At 43.7% G+C, this 23016-nt stretch overlaps 4 protein-coding genes across 9 annotated transcripts in view; all 4 read left to right on the forward strand.

Moving 5' to 3' along the window:
• Positions 1-23016, forward strand: part of LOC309441494 (titin-like) — a 242725-nt gene that overhangs the window by 52804 nt on the left and 166905 nt on the right. For 5 of the 6 annotated variants that reach the window (XM_082056180.1, XM_082056181.1, XM_082056182.1 and 2 more), the window contains exons 45-54: positions 2203-2481; positions 3600-4163; positions 12206-12487; positions 13089-13367; positions 13476-13757; positions 14265-14543; positions 14669-14956; positions 15159-15437; positions 15539-16588; positions 16721-17008. In XM_082056180.1, coding sequence (XP_081912306.1) covers positions 2203-2481; positions 3600-4163; positions 12206-12487; positions 13089-13367; positions 13476-13757; positions 14265-14543; positions 14669-14956; positions 15159-15437; positions 15539-16588; positions 16721-17008 — 3870 coding nt within the window. The remainder of the gene's footprint in view (positions 1-2202; positions 2482-3599; positions 4164-12205; positions 12488-13088; positions 13368-13475; positions 13758-14264; positions 14544-14668; positions 14957-15158; positions 15438-15538; positions 16589-16720; positions 17009-23016) is intronic. The other variant, XM_082056179.1, reaches the window with a different exon arrangement.
• Positions 4745-6152, forward strand: LOC309440959 (neogenin-like; the record flags this gene model as incomplete). Its single annotated transcript, XM_082055264.1, has 3 exons — positions 4745-4874; positions 4970-5266; positions 5683-6152. 3 exons carry the CDS (start codon positions 4745-4747, stop codon positions 6003-6005), a joined length of 750 nt encoding a protein of 249 aa, XP_081911390.1. The 3' UTR covers positions 6006-6152.
• On the forward strand, positions 6089-8972 carry LOC309440960 (titin-like; the record flags this gene model as incomplete). The annotated part of the gene is made up of 7 exons (XM_082055265.1): positions 6089-6338; positions 6464-6751; positions 6871-7113; positions 7250-7531; positions 7639-7917; positions 7962-8306; positions 8401-8972. 7 exons carry the CDS (start codon positions 6089-6091, stop codon positions 8736-8738), a joined length of 2025 nt encoding a protein of 674 aa, XP_081911391.1. The 3' UTR covers positions 8739-8972.
• On the forward strand, positions 8838-11238 carry LOC309440961 (titin-like; the record flags this gene model as incomplete). The annotated part of the gene is made up of 6 exons (XM_082055266.1): positions 8838-9084; positions 9186-9464; positions 9604-9885; positions 10014-10292; positions 10450-10728; positions 10834-11238. 6 exons carry the CDS (start codon positions 8838-8840, stop codon positions 11145-11147), a joined length of 1680 nt encoding a protein of 559 aa, XP_081911392.1. The 3' UTR covers positions 11148-11238.

Here is a 23016-nt window from a genome sequence, read left to right on the forward strand (position 1 = left end):
CTTCTGGCAGAGCCACTGCAGCCCCTCCCTGATAGCCCCCAGGGTGTGGTGCCTGCAGCAGAGGTGGAGACACAGCTGCCACACTGCCTTGGGACTGTAGCTGCACAGATACTCTTGCCCAAAGAGCAAGTCATTGCCAAGGCAGCAGAGCAAATGGCTGCTCTGAAGACAGAGACTTCCCAAGTCCTTTTACAGGTGTCAAGCACAACAGAGAGCCATACCATGGATGGTGACCACATGCAGGTCCCTGAGGGCTTCCAGGCAATGCAAGGTGAGCTGAAGGCTGAACCCAGATTTCTCTCTGAATTGGCCTTCACTGGGGGTCAAGCTGTTGCCCTGGAGAACTTTTCTTCCCTGGAAGCAGCAGAGGAAGATTTTGCTGCAAGAATCCATGAGGGACAAACTGTGAGATTACCCTTGCTGCTAGAAGAAAACCAGCTTCTGGAGGAGGCTATCAATCTTGCTGGCCCACTTAAGCAGCGTCCAAGGCCAGAGAAACAACCCCATGAAACTGTGCACACTCACCAGCTCCAGCCAAGCCAAGTCCTCAACAAAGAGAACCAGCTCACCACTCAGGTTCCCCAGAGCTGCCATTTAGACATAAAGTCTCAAATTAGAAATGCACTGAAAGCTGCAGTCATAAGTGAGCAAAACATCTTGTTTTCAGAATGGTTGGCTGATAAAGAAAACGTTGAAGTACAGACAATAAACATCACCAAGGAACATAAACACACCCTGTGCACCTATGTTGTGACCACAGAAGGACATAGTCCCGTAGAAATCACAATCTCATTGGGAGAAGGCAGCATTCAGACAGCTGACCAGAAAACAGTCTTGAAGGAGGCTTTCTATTCTCTTATTTGTGAAGAAAAACATCTCTTGACAGATGAAGAATCCAAAGCATTGCCAGGAATATCCAGTGATGAAAGCTCTGAACTGGAGCCCCAGCAGGCTGAGAGGACTATGGAGGCAGAAATACCCCTGGAACAGCCTTTGCCTGCACAAACAATCAACGCTGTGACTGGGCACGGTCAAATCAAGGATGTGGGTGCAGGTGCAGCCACTGCTGATGTAGCCTCTGCAGATGTTCCCATTGAGACACCCACAGAAATACTGAAAAGGAAGGAGAAAAGGGAAGAAATCTTTGAGGAAGAGAGCAGAGAGGGTCTGGAAACTAGAGCTGGGAAGCTAGAGGTTGAGCTGGGCAAAGGGAGTTATCCCATCATACGCAGCAAACTGGCTGACACTGTTGTGGAGGAAGGAGAGAGTGTCAGTCTGGTGACTGTCATAACAAATGTTAGAGAGGTGAATTGGTATTTTGAGGATAAACTGGTGTCTTCAGGTGGCAAATTCAAGTGTTTGCAAGATCAGGACACATACACACTAGTAATAAGCCAAGTGTGTGGGGAGATTCACCAAGGAGAGTACACCTGTGAGGCGCTGAATGAAGGTGGAAAAAGAGCAACAGCAGCAAAACTTACAGTTGTTAAAAGAGGTTGGATTATGGGGATAAAAAATGGTCTTTCTAATGCACTGCTGTACTAATGGAGTTGCCCTACTATGTGTCTGTATCTTTGGATACAGATATAGTATTAATACCATCACACCAGTAATCAAAGAGCCCCCTTTCTCTCTGGATTTATGGTCTCCTTTTACCACATTGCAAAGTCTCTCACCTCTCACACTGGTCTTTGGTCAGGAACTTCATTGCTTCCTGTTCTCACCACACAAGCACATTCAGGCCAAGCTGTACCTCAATCCGGACTAATTCTCCCATTGTTGCCTGTGAAGGGGACCTGCTCTTCACATTTTTCTCACTGCTGCACACTCACTCTTTAGAGGTATTGCACAGTTTCAGCACAATTTCTCACTCACACCATAATTTCTCACATCTTCAGAATACTGTGGTTTGTATCGCATTCTTATTGTGCATTGCTATTGCACATTGTTTTTCCAGTATCGTCACTGTGTTTCCTGATGTCGTTATGCACCGTAACGCTGTTTGTCCACTGACCCTGGTACTGCTTTCATTTTTTACAGATATTTTTTTCTTTTACAGTCACTTTGTGTGGATTGCAAGTGAATCACCTCTTTTTTTTTTTTTTTTTTTTTTTTTTTTTTTCCTTCACTTAGTCACCTTACTTTTACTTTCCAGAATGTCACCAGTCAGGTCTTTGAGTTACTCTCTGCTTCTGATTTCAGTTGCACCGATCCTGAGGAGAAGGCTCGAGCCTCTGGAAGTGGCTGTAAATCATGTGGCCAAGTTTACCTGTGAGGTAGAGACTGCTCCCAATGTCAGGTTCCAGTGGTACAGAGCTGGCCGAGAGATATACGATGGGGAGAAATACTCCATTCGTTCCTCCAACCACCTCTCGACGCTGGAGATCCCAAGGCCTCAGGTTGTTGACTGTGGAGAGTACAGCTGTAAGGCTTCCAACCAGCACGGCAGTGTAAGCTCTACAGCCCTTTTAACAGTAACTGGTAAGTGTAGACTTCCAAGCACTTCTCCTTCTCCATAAAATACCTTGGTATATTGTAATGCTTTCACTGCTGTATTTACAAGTGTTTATGGTAGGGCTCTTGATTAGCATCGCTATACATAATCCATACATAATTCTGGCAGACACAGGCATAGAGAAAGAATAATTTTTGAGAATGCTGTGTTAGGTTTCACAAGGGAAGAAAAGAAGGAGAAAGACAGAGCTGAGGAACTAGAATATCAAGAGAACAGGATTGCTTTGTGAATGCATTCTTGAAGGTTTACTTAACTTCCAGACAACAAGAAAACATACACTTTAAATCTGATTTCTTTGATGTAATAATCACTGTGTGATTATCCTAACACCCTGTGTTTATTCTGCAGCTATATTTGTGAGGCAGGTTATGCAGATATGTGTACCTAAACATCTGTGTGTGGTGGCCAGAGCCTGTGCGATTGGGGAAACAGATCTTTTTAAACAAACAAAAGAGGGTTTAAAGTTGTTCCAATTTGTGAACTTTTTGGTCTACTGAAAGATATACAGTTCTTTTACTTTTTTACTTTTTTTCTTTTTTTCTTTTTCTTTCTTTTTTCTTCCTTTTTTTTTCTTTTTTTCTTTTTTTTTTTTTTTTTTTTTCTTTAAAAAAACACACCATCTTTTGGGCTTTTAGTGTGTGATTTTTTTACTCTGACTTTTCTCTTTGTGGGAGGAGTCTATGTGTGGGTTTCGTGACAAGCCAAATGACAGAGACTAACAAAAGATACAGAAACTGTGAAATGCATGAAAACTTGTCCATCTTGATAGAATGGTGCACAAACCTGTCAGTCTTTGTGGAGGAGGTTCTGGCTTTCGGTTTATTTTTGTTTAGTTTGTACATTGCTCCAGAGCTTCAATCTGCTTTCAAGCTCTGGAGCAATATACAAACCCAAGAAGTATAAAACTAGAAGACAAAGTTCATCATCTTTAACACCTCTTATCTCCTTCACTGCTGGCTTCTTTTGCTTAAGAGTTTCCAGTGACAAACTGGGCCCTCTTGCTCTCTTTCCCTGGCAAATGTGGAGAAAGAGCATAAGCTCTGGTCCTCAGCTCTGGATAACATTGAACCCCTTTGTTTTGCAGAAGCATTTCCGCCAACGTTTCTTACCAGACCTGAATCTATCACTACTTTTGTGGGCAAAAGTGCCAAGTTCCTGTGTACTGTTTCGGGCACTCCAGTCATCGACGTCGTCTGGCAGAAAGATGGCACAACTATTTCACCTTCAGACCACCACAAGATCTCCAAAGTGGAAAATAAATATGTGTTAGAAATTTCGCTTCTTACTACCAGTGACAGAGGAGTTTACACTTGCAAAGCTTCCAATAAATTTGGGGCTGACATTTGCCAGGCTGAAGTGGTCATTATAGACAAGCCCCACTTCATTAAAGCTTTGCAGTCAGTCCAGTCAGCAGTCAATAAAAAAATACGTCTTGAATGTCAGGTAGATGAAGACAGGAAAGTAAAAGTAGAATGGACAAAAGATGGAAACAGAATCCCTCCAGGCAAGGATTATAAGATTTATTTTGAAGACAAAATAGCCTCACTTGAGATTCCTCTGGCTAAGCTCAAGGATTCAGGCCATTATGTATGCACTGCCTCAAATGAGGCAGGAAGCAGCTCCTCTTCCGCCAGCGTCACAGTCAGAGGTAAGATAGTCCTACACCCCTTTACCTTTGCTCTTCTTTGGTTCCCCATTTCTTCTGTTGCAGGCAAAAGACTTATTTGGGCTGAAATCATGCTTTGAACTCTTCTCAGACCCGCCATCAGGTCCATTCACCTCTTGCTCATTTCCCCTGCTGCCTTCCAGTGTGGTGTGTGTTGCTTCAGTGTCTCTTTCACCAGCCAGATCCAAGAATTACTCCTGCATGCAGGAGAGAGGTGGACAGAGAGGGCAAGAGAAACCACAAGAACTGCAGTTCAGCAAAGAATATGCTATCTTTTCTGAAGTCATGTTTTGTTCTTGCACTAGAAACCAGTCTTTCAAAGCTTTGTATTTCATCCTTCTTTCCTTTTTCTCCTTTCCTTTCCCTGTTCCCTCCCCTTTTCCTCCCCCCTTCCTTTCTTCCCATTTTTAGAACCACCATCCTTTGTGAAGAAGGTCGATCCGTCTTATTTACTGACCCCAGGTGACTCTGCACGCCTTCAATGCAAAATCAAGGGGTCTCCTGAAATCCAGGTTACTTGGTTCAAGAACAATAAGGAAATCCATGAAAGCAACACGCACAGGATGTCCTTTGTCAATTTTGTGGCAGTGTTAGATATTTTAGAGATGAAAGTTGATGACAGTGGGAGCTACTCCTGTGAAGCTGTAAATGAGGTTGGAAGTGACAGCTGTACCACCGAAGTAGTTGTCAAAGGTCTGTTCTTCTTGCTACTGCCCGTCACATTCTTGAGAAAAATCTTCTTTTCCATTTTTGTTGTTGTTGTTGTTTTGCAATGGTTGACTAATTCTTTCTTGCTGCCTTTATAGAGCCGCCTTCTTTTGTCCGAACACTTGAACCAGCAGAGATAGTGAAGGGAACAAACACCGTTCTTCAGTGTGAGGTTGCTGGCACTGGACCGTTTGAGATTAGCTGGTACAAAGACAAGAAACAGATTCGCAGTAGTAAAAAATACAGGTTGACCTCTCAGAAAGCTGTTATTTCTCTGGAGGTGTCCTCATTTAATAGTGCGGATGTTGGTGAATACGAGTGTGTGATAGCTAACGAAGTTGGGAAGTGCATATGCAGTGCAACATACATCTTGAAAGGTCAGTGGGAGAGAGAAAACTACACTTACTGAAGGGGTTGTCAAGAACCCCTCATTTCTTAAAAATGACTTTTTCTTAATTTTCTTAATTAAGAATGATTTCTTAAAAATGAATCTTTGGATTTGTGGGTGTCTAGGGAGGGTGGGAAGGGAGAGTACCTTCTTCTTCTCTTACAATTCTGGATATATCTTTATTCTTATCTGGCGTCAAACCTGTGAATTTGAAGGGCATTGAGCTTAAAGGGCCATGCGTTACCTCCCAGCTGGGGCATGCAGCTCTTCTCCTTGCCTGCTCTTTAGCTGAATTGCGCCGTGTACTGCACATACTGTCTTATAAAACTGCCTTTAAGCAGCAGATTTCGTGGTGTGATGTGGTAGCAGATGAGTATTTCTTCTTATCTCTTTTCTTTGAACTAGAACCACCGTCTTTTGTTAAGAAAATCGAAAATGTGACAGCTCTGGCTGGAGATAGTGTTACGTTACAGGCTGTGGTGAAAGGGTCAGAGCCTATTTCTGTGATGTGGATGAAGGGCAAAGATGTTATTCAAGATGATAACAAAGTGAGAGTGACATTTGAACACGGTCTAGCAACGCTGCAAATTACCGGTGTCCAGCTGAGCTCTGGTGGCAAATACACCTGCGTGGCTGAGAATGATGCAGGAAGTCAGTCCTGCTTTGGTGAACTGGCAGTGAAAGGTCAGTGGAGTAGTGCTGTGATTCCAGCATTGTCTCCCACCTGAGAGGAAGAATGATTTCTTTTTGTCCTTAACACCAGTTATTTAATTCTGTTGTAGAACCTGCCAAAATAACTGAAAAATCCGACATGATCCAGGTAACATCAGGGGAACCAGCCATTTTGGAGTACACTGTCACAGGCACTCCAGAGCTAAAAACCAAATGGTTCAAAGACGGAAGGCCACTACCTGCCAGCAAAAAATATAGGATCAGCTTTAAAAATAACATTGCCCAGCTCAAGTTTTATGCTGCTGAAATGCAGGACAGTGGCGAGTACACCTTTGAGATATCCAATGATGTGGGCATCAGCTCTTGCACTACCAGCTTCACTGTGCTAGGTTGGTACTGACTCTTTGCAAAGAGCCCTGCTGCTCTGCTCTGAGCCCAGCAAAGCCAGAAGCAGAGCTCCATACCCATTTTGCTCATGTATTGGTTTCTTCCATTTTTTTTTCACTCTCAACAGATCGCACTGTCCCTCCCTTCTTTGCAAAACCACTGAAGAATACTGACAGCATCATTAACACCTCGTGCCGCCTAGACTGCAGAATTTCAGGCTCTCTTCCAATGACCGTCTCTTGGTTTAAACAGGACACTGAGATCACTTCAAGTGCCAAGTACACAGTACACTTTGCAGAAGGCTCTGCATCTTTGGAAATAAAACACCTGGATGCAAGTGATGCTGGGGTCTACATTTGCAGAGCCACAAACTCTGCTGGTAGCAAAGAGAGCAGTAGCACTTTGTTTATAAAAGGTTTGGCAATTCATTTCACATTTCTTGGAGCTTTACTTTTGATGTGATAATATTTTCTTGAGCAAAGTGCGAGCCATGTGTCTTACTCTTGACAATTCTTTCCTTTCAACACAATCTAGAGCCACCCAGCTTCTTGGTAGAACCAGAGTCCCAAGATGTGCTGCCTGCATCAACTGTACGTTTCAAAGGCACATTTAAAGGCACAACACCACTGACAGTGAAATGGTTTAAAGGTGATACTGAGCTGTTGACAGGAGGAGCGTGCTACATTATGACAGAACCACTAGCAAGTTACTTGGAGCTTTATGCAGTCAAACCAACAGACTCGGGAAAATACACCTGCAAAGTTTCCAATGTAGCTGGTTCGGTAACATGCACTGCAAATTTGTTTGTAAAAGGTTTGCATTCTTACTCTCTTTTAAACTTTCAGCTGCTGGATTGACCCAGTGGCACTCTTTCCTGCCTTCTTTGTCCTGAATCCTCTTCTTAAATCCACAGAACCTGCTACCTTCAAGGAGAAGCTAGAGCCAACCTATCTGGTAAAGAAAGGTGGATATGCTGAGCTGACCTGTGAAGTCACTGGTACTCCTGAGATTAAAATCACATGGTTCAAGGATGATAGAGAGCTAAAAGAGAGTGACAAATACAGGATGTCTTTTGCAAAATCCTTGGCAGTACTCCATGTTACAGAGGTTGAGACTGAAGACAGTGGGGAATACATTTGTGAGGCCAGAAATGATGCTGGAAAAGATACTTCTAGTAGCGTTGTTACAGTCAAAGGTGTGTGTGACATCCAGCCACAAAGTTTGTCTTTTTAAACTCAGTGCAATTTTACAGGCTTTGAAAGTATGACTAATACAAATTGCACTTTCTCTTTTGCACTATAGAGTCACCTTATTTTAGTAAGGAGTTTCAATCCATGGAAGTCTTGAAAGACTCTGATGTGGTTCTGGAGTGTGAGGTGCTTGGCACACCTCCCTTTGAAGTGTTTTGGGTGAAAGATGGTAAACCCGTGCGGAGCAGTAAGAAGCACAGAATAAGCATTGAGAAATCTTTGATTAGCCTCCACGTTTTCAGGTTTGATGCTTCTGATGTTGGCGAGTATCAATGTAGTGTAACAAACGATGTTGGGAGCTGCTTCTGCAGTTCGGAGGTCACACTGAAAGGTTAGTGCAAGGTGCAGAACACCACTAATATGCTCTAACCCCAGTGTGGTTTCCATGCCACACTGTTGTGCACCAGACCCATACTTACAAAACCCCTTTCTTCCTGGCAGAGCCCCCGCAGTTCTTGAAGAGGATAGAAAACATTAGTTCCCTTCGAGGGGGCACGGTCGTGTTTCAGGCTGCCATTAAAGGCTCCTCGCCCATCACAGTGTCCTGGCTGAAAGACAATGATGAAGTGATTGAAGACAGCAATATCAAAATTACCTTTGTGAACAATGTTGCAACTCTTCTTGTGAGGTCTATTGAACTGAAACATGATGGAAAATATTTCTGTCAGGCTAAAAATGAGGCAGGAATTCAGAGGTGTTCTGCTCTGCTGGCTGTCAAAGGTTGGTCTTACCCTGAGGGCTTGCAATGATCTCAGATGGTTCCCTTGTGATTTTTACACATGCCCTTAACACTCTGTCTTCTTGTATACAACAGAACCTGCTACAATCATGGACAAGGCCGTGTCAATAGATGTGACTGAGGGAGACCCAGCAACCTTGCAGTGTAAATTTTCGGGAACGAAACCTATTACAGCCAAATGGTTCAAAGATGGCAAGGAACTGACTTTAGGCCCAAAATATAAGATCAGTGTTACAGATACTGTCTCAGTCCTAAAGGTGCTTCATGCAGAAAAGAAAGATAGTGGGGAATACATCTTCGAGGTTCACAATGATGTTGGGAGCAGTAGCTGTTCTGCTAGCATTAACGTCCTCGGTGTGTATGGGTTCTCTTTTATCATTGTTTTACATATAAAATCTTTTCTCCTGACCTGACATTTGCTGCAATCAAGGTTAAATTTCATACTTTGTCTTTTTACTCTGTCTTGGATAGATCTCATTATACCACCTAAATTCACCAAAAAGCTCAAGAAAATGGACAGCATTAAAGGGTCCTTTGTCCACCTGGAGTGCATAGTGTCTGGTTCACACCCTATAAGTATCCAGTGGTACAAGGATGGCCAAGAAATAACAGCAAGTGAAAAGCACAAATACTCTTTCCATGATAATACTGCATTTCTGGAAATCAATAAACTGGAAGGCACAGACAGTGGCTCTTACACCTGCAAAGCAACAAATAAGGCAGGAAGCAACCAATGCAGTGGGTTCTTAACAGTCAAAGGTTTGAGCTCCTTCTTTATCTTGTGTTAGGTTGCTCATTTGTAATTTTAGAATTCCTCTATCTGAGAGTAATCCTCTTTCTTCCTTTTTTACATATTATAGAACCACCATATTTTGTGGAAAAACCCCAGTCCCAAGAGGTTGTGCCCAATGCTAGGGTTCAGTTCAAAGCACTGGTGAAAGGCTCTACTCCTCTGCAGATAAAGTGGTTTAAAGACAGCCAGGAGCTCCTCTCTGGAGCCAATCGATCTGTCTGGAAGGACGACACATCTAGTGTACTGGAACTCTTCTCAGCTAGAACGTCTGACTCTGGGAACTACACTTGTCAGATAAGCAATGATGTGGGGACTGCAACTTGCAAAGCAGCTTTGTTTGTAAAAGGTGTGCAATCCAATGTTCTTCTCATATTTGTGGTTCTTACTTTTCTGTGCAATTTGGGGGAAGGGAGTAGGAAACCCTTGTATTTCTTTAAAACACCGCCAAATATTATAAAGCCTCACTTTTTGTGTCCACCTTCTAGAGCCCCCAAGATTTATTCAGATGCCAACTTCTGTAGTAGCTTTGCGAGAAGGACAGTCCACGACTTTTGAGTGCCAGGTAGTAGGCACGCCAGAGATCCACATCACATGGTACCTCGATGGGAACGAAGTGACTGACCAAGCTAAGTACGGCATCTCCTTCATAGATGGTTTAGCCACTTTGAAAGTCACTCAAGCCAGAGTGTCAGACAGTGGGACTTATGTTTGTGAAGCCCACAATGATGCAGGTAGTGAGAGCTGCAGCGTCGAGCTGAAAGTAAAAGGTTAGTTTTGAACATCTTGTCATCATCCAACTATGTCACATAGCTGGGGTGATGGAGTAGGGCAGACTACTTCTCCCCTCAAAACCATTCAAGGTTACTATCTACTTTTCCCTCATTCTTCTTTGTAGAGCCTCCAACATTTGTTCGGGAGTTGAGACCCACCGAGGTAGTGAAGGGTTTGGAGGCCACACTTGAGTGTGAGGTGACTGGTACTCCTCCATTTGAGGTGAAGTGGCTGAAGAACAATAAGGAGATGTTCAGCAGCAAGAAATATGCTATCTCCACCAAAGAATCAGTATTTACACTTAATGTGACTAACTGTGATGTCTCAGATGTTGGTGAATATCAATGTATTATATCAAATGAAGGTGGGAGCTGTTCTTGCAGCACAAGGCTCAGCTTGAAAGGTCAGTCCTCTAGGAATCATATCTCAAATGTTACATCCCCTAGCTAAACTGTAGTGACTAGGATGACTTGATATGATCTCTCTTTTCCTTCTTCCCTTTCCCTTCTTCCCTTTCCCTGACTTCTTTTCCAAACAACAACCAAAACCTCATACCACAGAACCACCATCTTTCGTCAAGAAGCTGGAGAATGTCACTACTGTTTTGAAAGGTACCGCATCCTTCCAGTGCGTCATAGCAGGTGCTCAACCCTTATCTGTGTTATGGATAAAAGATGAGAAAATACTAGAAGACGATGAGCACCACCGTATTACCTTTGAGAACAGCGTGGCCACATTGAAACTTATTGATGTTGACCTCAGCCACAGGGGGAGATACACCTGCCAGGCAAAGAATGAATCTGGCATGGAGAAGTGCTTTGCTTTGCTTTTTGTACAAGGTGTGTACGGAGTTTGACCCTACAAGCTCATCCTCTATGAGTATTTGGAAAGTCAGTCCCCGATCTGTGTATCTAACTGCCAATTTTATACACTTTATACCTCAGAGCCTGCACGGATCACAGAAAAGGCTAAATCACTTAAAGTCACTGAAAGAGACCCTGTGACTCTGGAGTGTACTGTGGCTGGGACACCAGAGCTCCGAATAAGATGGTACAAAGACGGCAAACAGCTCCTACCCAGTAGATACTACACAATGAGCTTTGAAAACAATGTGGCCTGTTTCAGGATTGAACCTGTATCAAAGGAGGATAGTGGTACATACAGTTTTAAGGTTGAAAATGACTTTGGAAGTAGCACCTGTGAAGCTGTTCTGACTGTACTAGGTTTGTATTGTCATTTGACAAATTTGCCAATATAGCAGGGAGGGAATGAAAAGATAATAATCTCTGTTTGTGAAAAATAGGCAAGAAGGTAACACGTGGGTTTTTTTGCCATTTTTTTCTGTGTTGGGCAGATCAAGCAATTCCTCCTTCATTTATCAAAAAGCTAACCAAAAAAGACACTGTTCTGGGATCTTCTATCCAAATGGAGTGCAAAGTCTCTGGGTCACTCCCCATTACTGCGAAATGGTTTAAGGATGGAAAAGAGATAACTGACAGTGCAAAATATAGAAGCCTGTGCCATGAGAACACTATGTCACTCGAGATTGCTAATCTAGAGCTGGCAGACAGTGCAAATTACACATGCAGTGTCTCTAATGTTGCTGGGAATGATTCTTGCAGCGCTGTCCTGACTGTGAAAGGTTTGAAACTCTTTTACTACTACTTCTTATTTGGGATACATGCTGGGAAAATACCTTAACTCTTATTCTAACACAAAACTCTTATATCTCTTAATACTAATGCTGAAAACTTGGTCTCCATTCTTACCTCACTAACTTTCTTCATTCTTACACATTTCTGATTTAACTGAATATTTCTTTGTCTTAAAAACTGCAGAGCCACCAAGCTTCTTGATAAAACCTGAAAGCCAGCAAGCCAACCCAGATTCCACAGTGGAGTTTAAGGCCACGCTAAAAGGAACAGCACCTTTTACAGTAAAGTGGTTCAAAGAAGACTTAGAGCTTGTATCTGGTCCAACTTGTTTCATTGGAATTGAAGGGTCAACTGTATTCTTAACCCTCTTTTCGGTGGATACTTCTAGGAGTGGGCACTACACTTGCCACATTTCAAATGATGTTGGCAGTGACTCTTGCACTACAACGTTGATGGTAACAGGTGTGCACTCTCTTGTGTTGCAGTCTTTTCATCTATTTGTTTTCTTTTCTTTTTTCGGCAAGCCCATCTCAGTGATCTTTGATACATGGCCAGGTGACTTTCCTACCCTGTGTTTGTAACCCACAGTTGTTTAGCTCTTTTCCTTCCTCTCTCAAGTAGTAATTCAGACTTTCCTGATCACACTTTTCTGGTTTTTTAGAACCACCAAAGTTTGCTAAGAAGCTAGAGGCGACAAAAGTAGTCAAGCAGGGTGACTCGGCCCGGCTTGAGTGCAAAGTAAGTGGATCTCCAGAGATGAAAGTAGTGTGGTTCAGAAATGACCATGAAATTGTTGCCAGTGAAAAATTCCGGACATCATTCATTGACTCTGTGGCCGTGCTTGAAATGAATCATCTCAGCACTGATGAGAGTGGTGACTACATCTGTGAAGCTCACAATCCTGCCGGCAAGGCCAGCTGTAGCACCAAAGTCACAGTGAAAGGTTAGCTGTCCTCTTGTTCTCTGACTACATCCTATTATGTCCTGGTGGTTTTATCCCTTGGAAATCCACAGAAACACGAAATTAATTTTTATGTCAGGATTATCTTTCTCTTTGTGTCATGTTTGTTTCTTGATGCCCCCCTCATTCCCTCTGCCATTGCCGGAACAAGGGAGATATTGTTCTTAATGTAGATGAGTCCTAAGAGAGGTGTTCCCCAGTTTTATAATTGCCAATGTCCAAGACAGATCATAGCGGGAATTGTTATATCAAGGAGCTGAAATATGAAGAAAAAGAACAGACCCAAACTGATCAGTGTCAGTTTTACACCTTGTATTTGAGACTACTACCAGCTAAGTGAGACCTGTACCCTCTCTGCCAAGGGTCACCCCTTTGCTTACCTTTTCTACAGGAGCTAAGGCCTCTGAATGCCCATCTGCCTGCAAGATCATTTCATAGTGTGCCCAGAAAATTAGGAAAGTCCTTGCCCATTCTGTTGACTTTCTCAGCAGTTTCATTGTGTGGAAGCTGGTATCAGTAAACTGTTTGTTGTTCAAATAGCTCCAGACTCCGTTCTAAAAATGTTCCTTTCTTCTTGTGTTAGAACCTCCTGTCTTTAGCAGGAAGCCCTCTCCAGTAGACATGCTCAAAGGAACTGAGGTTATCCTGGAATGTGAGATTTCAGGAACACCACCATTTGACATCACGTGGTACAAAGACAGGAGACAAATCCGCAGTAGTAAGAAGTATAAGGTTACAGCCAAAAACTACCACACAAGCGTTCGCATTCTTACTGTTGAAGCTGCAGATGTTGGTGAATATCAGTGCAAAGCACAGAACGACGTAGGAAATGACGCTTGTTTTTGCACAGTGAAACTGAAAGGTAAAGTATTGGCACATATGCCTTCTGCAGTGCTCCCAATTACATTATATTGCTCTTCTTTACATAGACACTGTGAGTATTTACTATAACTGCATATTTCTTCTTCAGAACCACCAAAATTCTTGACTAAAATAAACAGTGTGACTGTTGTGGTTGGTGAACCAGTAGAGTTACAAGCAAGAGTGGAGGGCTCCCAGCCAATTTCTGTGCAGTGGCTTAAAGACAAAGAGGAAATTATTAGAGAAAGTGAAAACACGAAGATCACATTTATGGAAAATATTGCAACTTTGCAATTTGTGCGCACAGAGACAAGCAATGCTGGAAAATACATCTGTCAAATCAGAAACGATGCTGGAAGTCGCGAGTGCATGGCTACTTTAACTATTCTAGGTTGGTAAAAAGTGCAAGTTCATAAAAGATTTTTTAAAAGTTAGGAACTTATTTCCTGTCAACTGTATGATTTGCTTATGCCCCTGAGTTCAAAACAACCAAAACCGAGAATTCTTGTATCCCCAATCTGCAGTCTAATTCCTTATTTCCAGTTCTCTGGAGATAGGGGTGAAAGGAACCACAGGCCTCTACACTGTGATGGGCCCTTGTTGACTGGATTTCTAAGTCATGTCTTCTGCTCATGCCTGCATGGAGAAGGACAGATATTGCACTTCTCTCCTAGCAGTTTAAAAATATTTTTACTTTGGTTTGGGGAGTATCTCAAATGTCCAGTTTAGGGTAGAATAAAGGATGAAAAAAACAGAGCTGAAAAAATTCCCCAGCCCAACAAACTGAGATATTCTTAGTATCTAATGTGTAAGCCCCATGTTATAGTGCTATGATACTTCCAACTAGTACTAATCAGATCCTGTTTTCACCATATATGTTACTCATCTCTCCTTCCAGAGCCTGCAGTCATTGTAGAGAAAGCAGAGCCAACGAGAGTTACTATAGGAGATGCCTGTACTTTGGAGTGCAAAGTGGCAGGCACACCAGACCTTTCCACTGGGTGGTTCAAGGATGGCAAAGAGCTGACCAGCAGCCAAAAATACAGAATTACTTTCATCAACAAAGTATCTACACTTAAAATTATGGATGCAGAAAAGGAAGATGCTGGATTGTACACTTTTGCAGTGCAGAACGACGTGGGGAAAAGCAGTTGCACAGCATCAGTTGATGTTTTAGGTTGGTTGGGGAGCTTGTCTTCTGTCTTTCACAAAAACTTTATTTTGTTCACATTCTCTTTCCTTTCTTCCATTTCTTCCTTTCTTTTATCTCTAACCATGGATTTATTATGTTTTCTTATGCAGATCGAATAATTCCTCCTTCTTTCACAAGAAAACTAAAGGAAACCCCTTGTGTCCTGGGTTCCTCAGCATTGCTGGAATGCAAAGTGTCGGGTTCACCTCCTATTTCTGTTGACTGGTTCCGAAATGGTCTTAAGTTAGTCAGCGGGGAAAAACATCAAATGTCCTTTTCAGATAACCTATGTATTTTAGAAGTGAATTCACTGAGCAACTCAGATACTGGAACTTACACCTGCAAAGCTACCAACGTAGCTGGTTCAGATGAATGCAGTGCTGTGTTGACTGTACAAGGTCAGTATATGATGGTTGGGAAGCTCTCTGAGCTATTCTTTTCTCTTTCTCTCTTAAAATTGCCTATGGTCTTTCATAAATACACTCAGGGAAAATTACTGACTGGAAGATATTTTGTTCTTTATCTTCACTAGGTGTGTGGAAATGCCTGGGTTATGCTGTAGCAACCAATCTTATCTCTCTTTTTTTCTTGTGTGTTTAGAACCACCTTCTTTTGAGAGGACACCAGAGTCTCTGGATGTCTTGCCAGGCACAAGCATCACTTTTACGTGTGTTATCAGAGGAACCCCTCCTTTTAAAGTGAACTGGTTTAGAGGGGCCAATGAGCTTGTGCCAGGGGAGAAATGCAATATCTACTTGGAGGACTCCACGGTGGAACTTGAGTTATTTGATGTAACTCCTCTCCAAAGCGGAGAGTACACTTGTCTAGTGACTAATGATGCTGGCAGGGCAAATTGTACAACACACCTTACAGTAAAAGGTTTGTAAAGATTGCGTCTCTCTATTTACCTTAAAATATCTTTTCCTTCCCTCCATTTGTCCTGTTATGCTCAACACGTGTGACTTCTTACCATTCATTAGAGCCGGCTGTCTTTGTGAAGAAACTGAGCGATCAGTGTGTGGAGCCTGGCAAGCCCATCATCCTGGAGGGCACTTACACAGGCAGCCTGCCCATCTCAGTGACATGGATGAAGAATGGCCATACCATCATGCAGTCTCCCAAGTGTAACATCACCACCACAGAGCAATCCTGCATCCTGGAAATACTTGACAGCACCAAAGAAGACGCAGGAGAATACACTTGCCATGTTGAAAATGAGGCAGGAAGAGATGTTTGTGAGGCTGTAGTCTCTACCCTAGGTGTGTGCTCCCTTTGCTCCTTTTTCTTGCCTGTTCTTTCAAGTGTATGCTTTCCAAGGCCTACTGCTATAATGAGCCTATCTAATTTCTTGTCTTTTTTAGAACCTCCCTACTTTGTTACACACTTGAACCCTCTTGAGGTGTCTGTTGGTGATTATACAACGTTGCAGTGCCAGGTTGCTGGAACACCAGAAATCACTGTGTCTTGGTACAAAGGTGATACAAAACTCAGGTCTACCCCTGAGTACAAAGTGTTCTTCAAAGACAACATTGCTACACTTATTTTCAACAAAGTGGCTAGCAATGACAGTGGAGAATATATCTGCAAGGCAGAAAACAGTGTAGGAACTGCGTCTACAAAGGCTCTCTTAGCAGTTCAAGGTGATTATTTTATATTAGCTTACTACAAAATCATTTTCTCTTGCAAAATGGTAAAAAAATTGCTTCCTGGACCATATTTATCCTTTACTTGCTTTCTTTTAGAGCGCAAGCGACCACCTTCCTTTGCAAGAAAATTAAAGGACATTGAGCACCCTGTTGGTTTACCCCTTAAATTGATGTGTCGGCTCAATGGCTCAGAACCCATCACTGTGACTTGGCATAAAGATGGCGTGCAGCTAAGTGATGACCACAATGTGCACACATCCTTTGTAGATAATGTTGCAGTGCTACAACTAGTGCGAACTGAGATGAATCATACTGGGCAGTATTCCTGCACAGCCACCAATGCCGTGGGCACTGCCACCACCAGTGCTAGGCTCACAGTGGCAGGTGTGTTGGCTTACCAAACTTCTGCCTGAATCACAGGCTTCCTTTTCCCATTTCATGCATGCAATGGTATCTGCGTGTTGGATGAGCTTTTTCATGAGGTATGAGTATTACACTGTTTTCTTGTGTTCCTAGAACCCAAGCAAGCACCTGTCTTTGACACCAAACCAGAATCTATTGATGTGCCTTTTGGAGAAAGTGCTGACTTTGAATGCCATGTTACTGGAGCCCAGCCAATACACATCACCTGGTCTAAGGATGGTCGGGAGATCCGAACTGGAGGAAACTTCAATATTACGTTTGTAGCCAACACAGCTCGTCTTCGAGTGCTCAGAGTGGGTAAAGGAGACTCTGGCCAATATACTTGCCAAGCTAGTAATGAAGCTGGGAAAGACTTTTGCTCAGCCCAACTCAGTGTCAAAGGTATTAAATCACCTTCATTTGTGTGCTTTCTTTTTCTTGGGTAAGGAGACCTCTTTGTTACCGAGTCTCATCTTCCACTCTTTCCATTGTGGAAATATACAGGAAGTAGCTTTCCAGAAAGCAGACATATACCATGTGGTGACCCCCTGTCATTATGCATGACAGTAGAAGCCTTGTGCGCCTGCGAAAATCTCAATCATTAAGCTTTTTGTAAGAACATTGCACTCACCCTGCTTTTTACTTTGTCATTAGTGCTTAAACTACAATCACAGTGATATTCACACAGCAATTAATATACAGAAAATAATGATATGGTAAATACAATTATCTTGCCTTTGTAGGTCAGCATTGGTGACTCATTCAGATTTGCTAAAGACTTGAATTAGAGTTCTGAATTGCTAATTTAGTCTAGACTAAGAATTGTTTAAATTCTTCATGCAGACATAAGCTTTAGAGATGTGTGAGCAAGTGAAACTATCCCTACCGTGTTTCTGTTGCTCCTGTGGGTGAAGTGCTTGTCAAATCTTTCATGCTGGTTGGCCTTGAGGGTATTTTCACTCTTCCGAGGTAACAGAAAAATTTCTCTTGGCTGGAGTAATTGTCCTTCGTGTGTTTTTTACAGTTCCAGCTATCTGATGCAGCAGGCTCTGGAGCTGGCAGAACATAGTTTTAATTGTTGTCTTTACCTTCTTTTCTCCATTTTGTGTTTTCCTTTGAGAGGGAACTCTGGTTGGGGATACAGTCACCTGCTGTAGCAAGCTTACTTTGTTGTGCCCTAATACTCTTGTGCTCCCTGCAACTCTTGCTCAGCACTGTAGATTTCACATGGCAAACAGGTATACTGTTACTCTTTACGTGATTATCCTGTTCTGCAGAACCTCCCAAGTTCATCAAGAAGCCTGAAGCTTTGCGGTTCGTGAAGCAGGGGGACACAGTTCAACTGGAATGTAAAATCAGTGGCACGCCAGAGATCAGAACCGTGTGGTACAAAAATGATCAGGCACTCCAGGCGAGCGACAGGCTCCACATGTCCTTTGTAGACTCCGTGGCAATGCTAACCATCTTGGGTGCCAACACTGAAGATGCTGGCGATTACATATGCGAAGCCCATAACTCTGCTGGCACAGCCAGCTGCAGCACCTCAGTCGCAGTGAAAGGTTAGCAGCATGGTTCCACACAACACCAGAATCCCCGGCTTCTGGGCCCATTCCCAGATGCACATCCCCCGAACAGGCTGTGGCAGATGGTGGTTGCTGGGGCGGCTGCTCTCGCATCCAAATGCTGCTTTATTTAAGCAGTGGAGACCAGGCATGACACAGTTGCGGGTGTTCAGCACTGTGCAGCCATTTCCTTGTCTCCCCATTTAAGTCATTTGCAAGCTGAATAAGGCAGGCTTGTCAGGTCACAAGAGAAGCATGGACTAGGTAGAGCACTAGCTGTGGTGAGGGAGCTGGGCATACTCTGCAGCCTCCCTCTGCTTCCTCTTTATACACAGCAGTCCCAGCAGGAATGAAATTTAAGACGGAAGAGGAGGCTGTGTTGCTGAGCCTCACTGGTGGTAGCTTTCCTGACTTGGAAAGAGGCGGGGAAAGCTGGAATGTGGTCCTGAAGAGAAGAGAGAGTGGCTTTTGGGGGGGTTACTGAGCACTAATTCCAAACAGGTGCAGAAGTGTCACATTTTCTGCCCTTGGGACTCTGAGTGTTGGGATGCTTTGCTGGGTGATGATGGGAATTCAGCATTTTTTAGAGGTGAGGCCACAAATTTGGAAGCTAAATATGGGAATAAGTGTAGGCCCCCTTCCTGAATGTGTTGCCTCCTGCTGCTATCCAGAAACTGAGTCGGGAAGCAGGCTCACATATTATGATGTGATTCTTTTTTTATAGAACCACCTGTTTTTAGCAAGGTGCCAAGCCCTGTGGACACACTTAAAGGCTCAGATGTTATACTCCAGTGTGAGATAGCAGGGACTCCACCCTTTGAGGTGGCTTGGTTCAAGGATCGGAGGCAGGTCAGAAGCAGCAAGAAGTTCAAGGTGACAGCAAAGCACTCCGTTGCCAGTCTTCATATTCTCAATCTGGAATCTCAAGATACTGGAGAGTATCAATGCAAAGCTATGAATGAGGTGGGAAGCGACACTTGCACCTGCCCAGTGAAATTCAAAGGTTTGTATGCTAGAAGATCAACAGCATCACCCCCTTCTTTTCTGGATCTCTTGGCTGTTCATCTTCCAAGCAGGCATGCATGATTAACCCTCCTCTGCCTCCTGTTTTTGTCATCAGAACCCCCACGCTTTGCCAAGAAGCTGAGTGACACTGCAATCTTCATTGGGGAGCCAACAGCCCTGCAGGCAGTGGTGGAAGGATCCCCACCAATTTCTGTTGTCTGGCTCAAGGACAAGGGTGAAGTTATTAGGGAGAGTGAAAATGTCCAAATGTGGTTTATGGACAACATTGCAACTCTTGAGATTGCCAGTGCAGAGGGTGCCGATGTTGGAAAGTACATCTGCCAGATCAAAAATGATGCTGGCATGCGGGAGTGCTCTGCCTTTTTACAAGTCCTAGGTGGGTACAGCCCTGTTCATAGGTACTATATCTTACAGCTTGCACAATTGCCTCTACCAGCCTTTGTTTTCTTCTTATATACTATGCTTACTGGCTTGCGGGTAGTTTTTCTGGTGACACACTGACCCCTCCCTTCCTATTTCAGAACCGGCAGTCATCTTAGAGAAGACTGAGCCAATCACAGTAATGGCTGGCAATCCTTTTACCTTGGAGTGCAAAGTAGGAGGAACACCTGAGCTTATCACCAAGTGGTACAAAGATGGCAGAGAACTCAGGAGTGACCGCAAATACCAAATAACCTTTTTCAACAACGTATCCACTTTGAAAGTCTTTTCTGCAGACAGGGGAGACAGGGGCTTGTATACTTTTGAGGTGCACAATGAGGTGGGGGACAGCAGCTGCACTTCTTCAGTTGATGTTTCAGGTCAGCTCTACATCTTTGTTGTTCTTCATAGCTGTCTTTAAGGAAGTTCTTTTCTTTTTCTTTCGTTTTCCACTGAAAAAAACAAACAAACAAACAAAACTGTGTTTCTTCCTATTCTTCTGCCTTGTCCTACTTAGATCGTCTTGTTCCTCCTTCATTTTCAAGAAAACTAAAGGAAACAAATGGGGTGCTGGGATCCTCAGTGATTCTGGAGTGCAAAGTGTCTGGCACACTTCCCATATCTGTGACCTGGTTGCAGGATGGGAATGAGATTGTTAGTGGAGAAAAATACGAAATCTCATTCTTGGATAATGTTTGTGCTTTGAAGCTGAATACCCTGGATGTCACAGATACAGGGCCGTATACCTGTGTGGCAACCAATGTGGCTGGATCTGATGAATGCAGCGCCTTCTTGACTGTACAAGGTCAGTGAAAGAGTACTACAGCCCTTTCAACTAGATTCTTCCCTTTTCTCTTCCTTCCTTCTGGTTTCCTATGTTTTGTTTGTTTGTTTTGTTTTTCTTGTTTTCTCCTTCCTTCTCTTTTGTTTGACTCAAACCTGCTCCAGTTTTTTCCCCCACAGAGACTCTCCTATTGACATCTTTCTTCCTCTTAATTTCTTTGCATGATCCTTAGAACCACCTTCTTTTGTGAAGACACCTGATCCCCAGGAAGTTTTGCCCGGATCAAGTGTGACATTCACCAGCTACATCAAGGGCAGCACTCCCTTCAAAGTGACCTGGTTCCGAGGCATCAGGGAGCTGGTGCCAGACAGCAACTGCTCCATCTCTCTGGACGAGTCTGTGGCACAGCTGCAGCTGTATGATGTGGAGCCAGGCCACAGCGGGGACTATGCCTGTGTGGTCACAAATGATGCTGGCAGTGCCTCATGCACAACCCAACTCTTTGTGAAAGGTGTGTTTGTGTGTATGCACAAGTATCTCTCTTCACGCTCTGCCTGAAGCCCTGCCGCATCTGTCCCTCACTATTGATCTATGCCTCCCTACAGAGCCTGCAGTCTTTGTGAAGAAATTAAGTGATTTCAGTGTGGAGCAGGGAAAGTCCATTGTGCTGGAAAGCAGCTACATAGGCACCCCTCCCATCTCTGTAACCTGGAAAAGAAATGGGACACCCATTGCTCAGTCTCCACGCTGCAGTGTTACAACTACTGACAAATCTGGCATTCTTGAAATCTTCAACAGCACCAAGAGTGATGAAGGCGAATACACCTGTGAGGTGGCAAATGAGGCGGGTGGGGATGTTTGCCACAGCCTTGTATCCATCTTAGGTACACGTCACCCCTGGCCCTCCTACGGCACCCTAGTGATGCTCTGCCTCTGCTTACCATGCTCTCTCCTTCCCTAGAACCCCCCTATTTTGTCACACATCTGGATCGTGTGGAGGTGAAGGTTGGCGAGCCCTTGATCTTAAAATGCCAGATTGGTGGTGCACCAGAAATCAAGGTCTCCTGGTACAAAGATGACACCAAGCTCAGATCAACACAAGCTTACAAAATGCACTTCAAGAATAATGTGGCAACACTGGCATTCTCCACTGTGGAGGATAGTGACATTGGAGAATATATCTGCAAAGCGGAAAATAGCGTCGGCTTCGCCACCTCCACAGCTTTGCTTGTTGTTAAAGGTGATGGGCCAAGGGCCACTCTTTCCTGGACTAGTTTGTAGGAACTCTTTGTTGTCTGCAGAAAGGGGTTCTTATTAATTTCAGAGTGAATTAATTCTAGATTGGCAGGGTGGCTTCCTCCTTATTGTGGTGATTATTTTTGTTTTGCAGAGCGTCAACTTCCCCCTACATTCACCAGAAAACTGAAAGATATTCAGGAGGCAGTTGGTGCCCCAGTGACATTTGATGGCCGCATAACTGGCTCAGAGCCTATCCAAGTGTCTTGGTACAAGGATGGGGTTCTTTTAAGCGAGAGTGATAACATGCAATCAGCCTTCTTAAATAACGTTGCAACTCTCCAGATCTTGCAAACTAGTATGGCTCACTGTGGCCAATACACTTGCTCAGCACAAAATGCTCTGGGGACTGCATCTTCCAGTGCCAAACTTCTCCTCACAGGTTTGTAGCTCACACTTAAAGATCTTTTGTATGTCTTTGCTCTTTTATTTCTTCACCCTTTTTTCCCACTCTGCCCATTGTATGGTGGCCAGGGAACGTGGGCATGGCACGGTGAGGCGTATGGTGAGGAGGGCTTGGTGGTGAGCTCTGCCATGCTTTCCTCTTTGCAGAACGTCTACAACCTCCCCTCTTTGACATCAAGCCAGTGTCTATCGATGTGGCACTAGGGGAAAGTGCAACCTTTAAGTGCCACGTGACTGGCTCTGCTCCCATGAGGATTACTTGGACCAGAGACAACAGAGAGGTCCGCCCAGGTGGCAACTACAAGATGACGCTGGTAGAAAACACAGCCAGCTTGACGGTCCTGAAAGTCGGTAAAGCAGATGCTGGACTCTACACATGTACGGCCAGCAACAGTGTTGGAAAGGATGCGTGCGCAGCTCAGCTGGCTGTACAAGGTATTGCTGTGAGCTTTAGTGTTCATGAAGCTTTTCTTTGCATGGCAGGCACCTGAAAAACAAAGCCCTGAATGCAGATGTGTGAGACTAACAACCTTTACAAGAAGCTACACTGAGATGTCTTAGTTCATTCAAATATTATTGTAATATTTAAATACTTTCTTCTTTCTTCACTTTCTTCTAGTCCGATATAGTGCATGTTTTGTGTTATCAAAGGGATTCTTCCGTGGAAATGTTAATGCTGTCTTAGTACCCTGTTGAGTCTTTATGAATGGCCCTGTTGTCCAGCAAATTGTCTTCTTTAAAGTCTTTCTTCAGCGGCAGCATTCACTAAGTTGTCCAGGGGAGGGAAAAGTAACTGATAGAAACTCAGTTCACTTGTGAGACTTAAATGTATTTTTACTGGGTGTGCAGCTCTTGCAAATTGTATTACTCTATCACAGACTGAAAACATTGAAAACTGGTGTTCTAGACAGCAAAAC

This window comes from Streptopelia decaocto, assembly GCF_964273445.1.
Source record: "Streptopelia decaocto genome assembly, chromosome: 6".
NCBI classification, from domain to species: Eukaryota; Metazoa; Chordata; class Aves; order Columbiformes; family Columbidae; genus Streptopelia; species Streptopelia decaocto.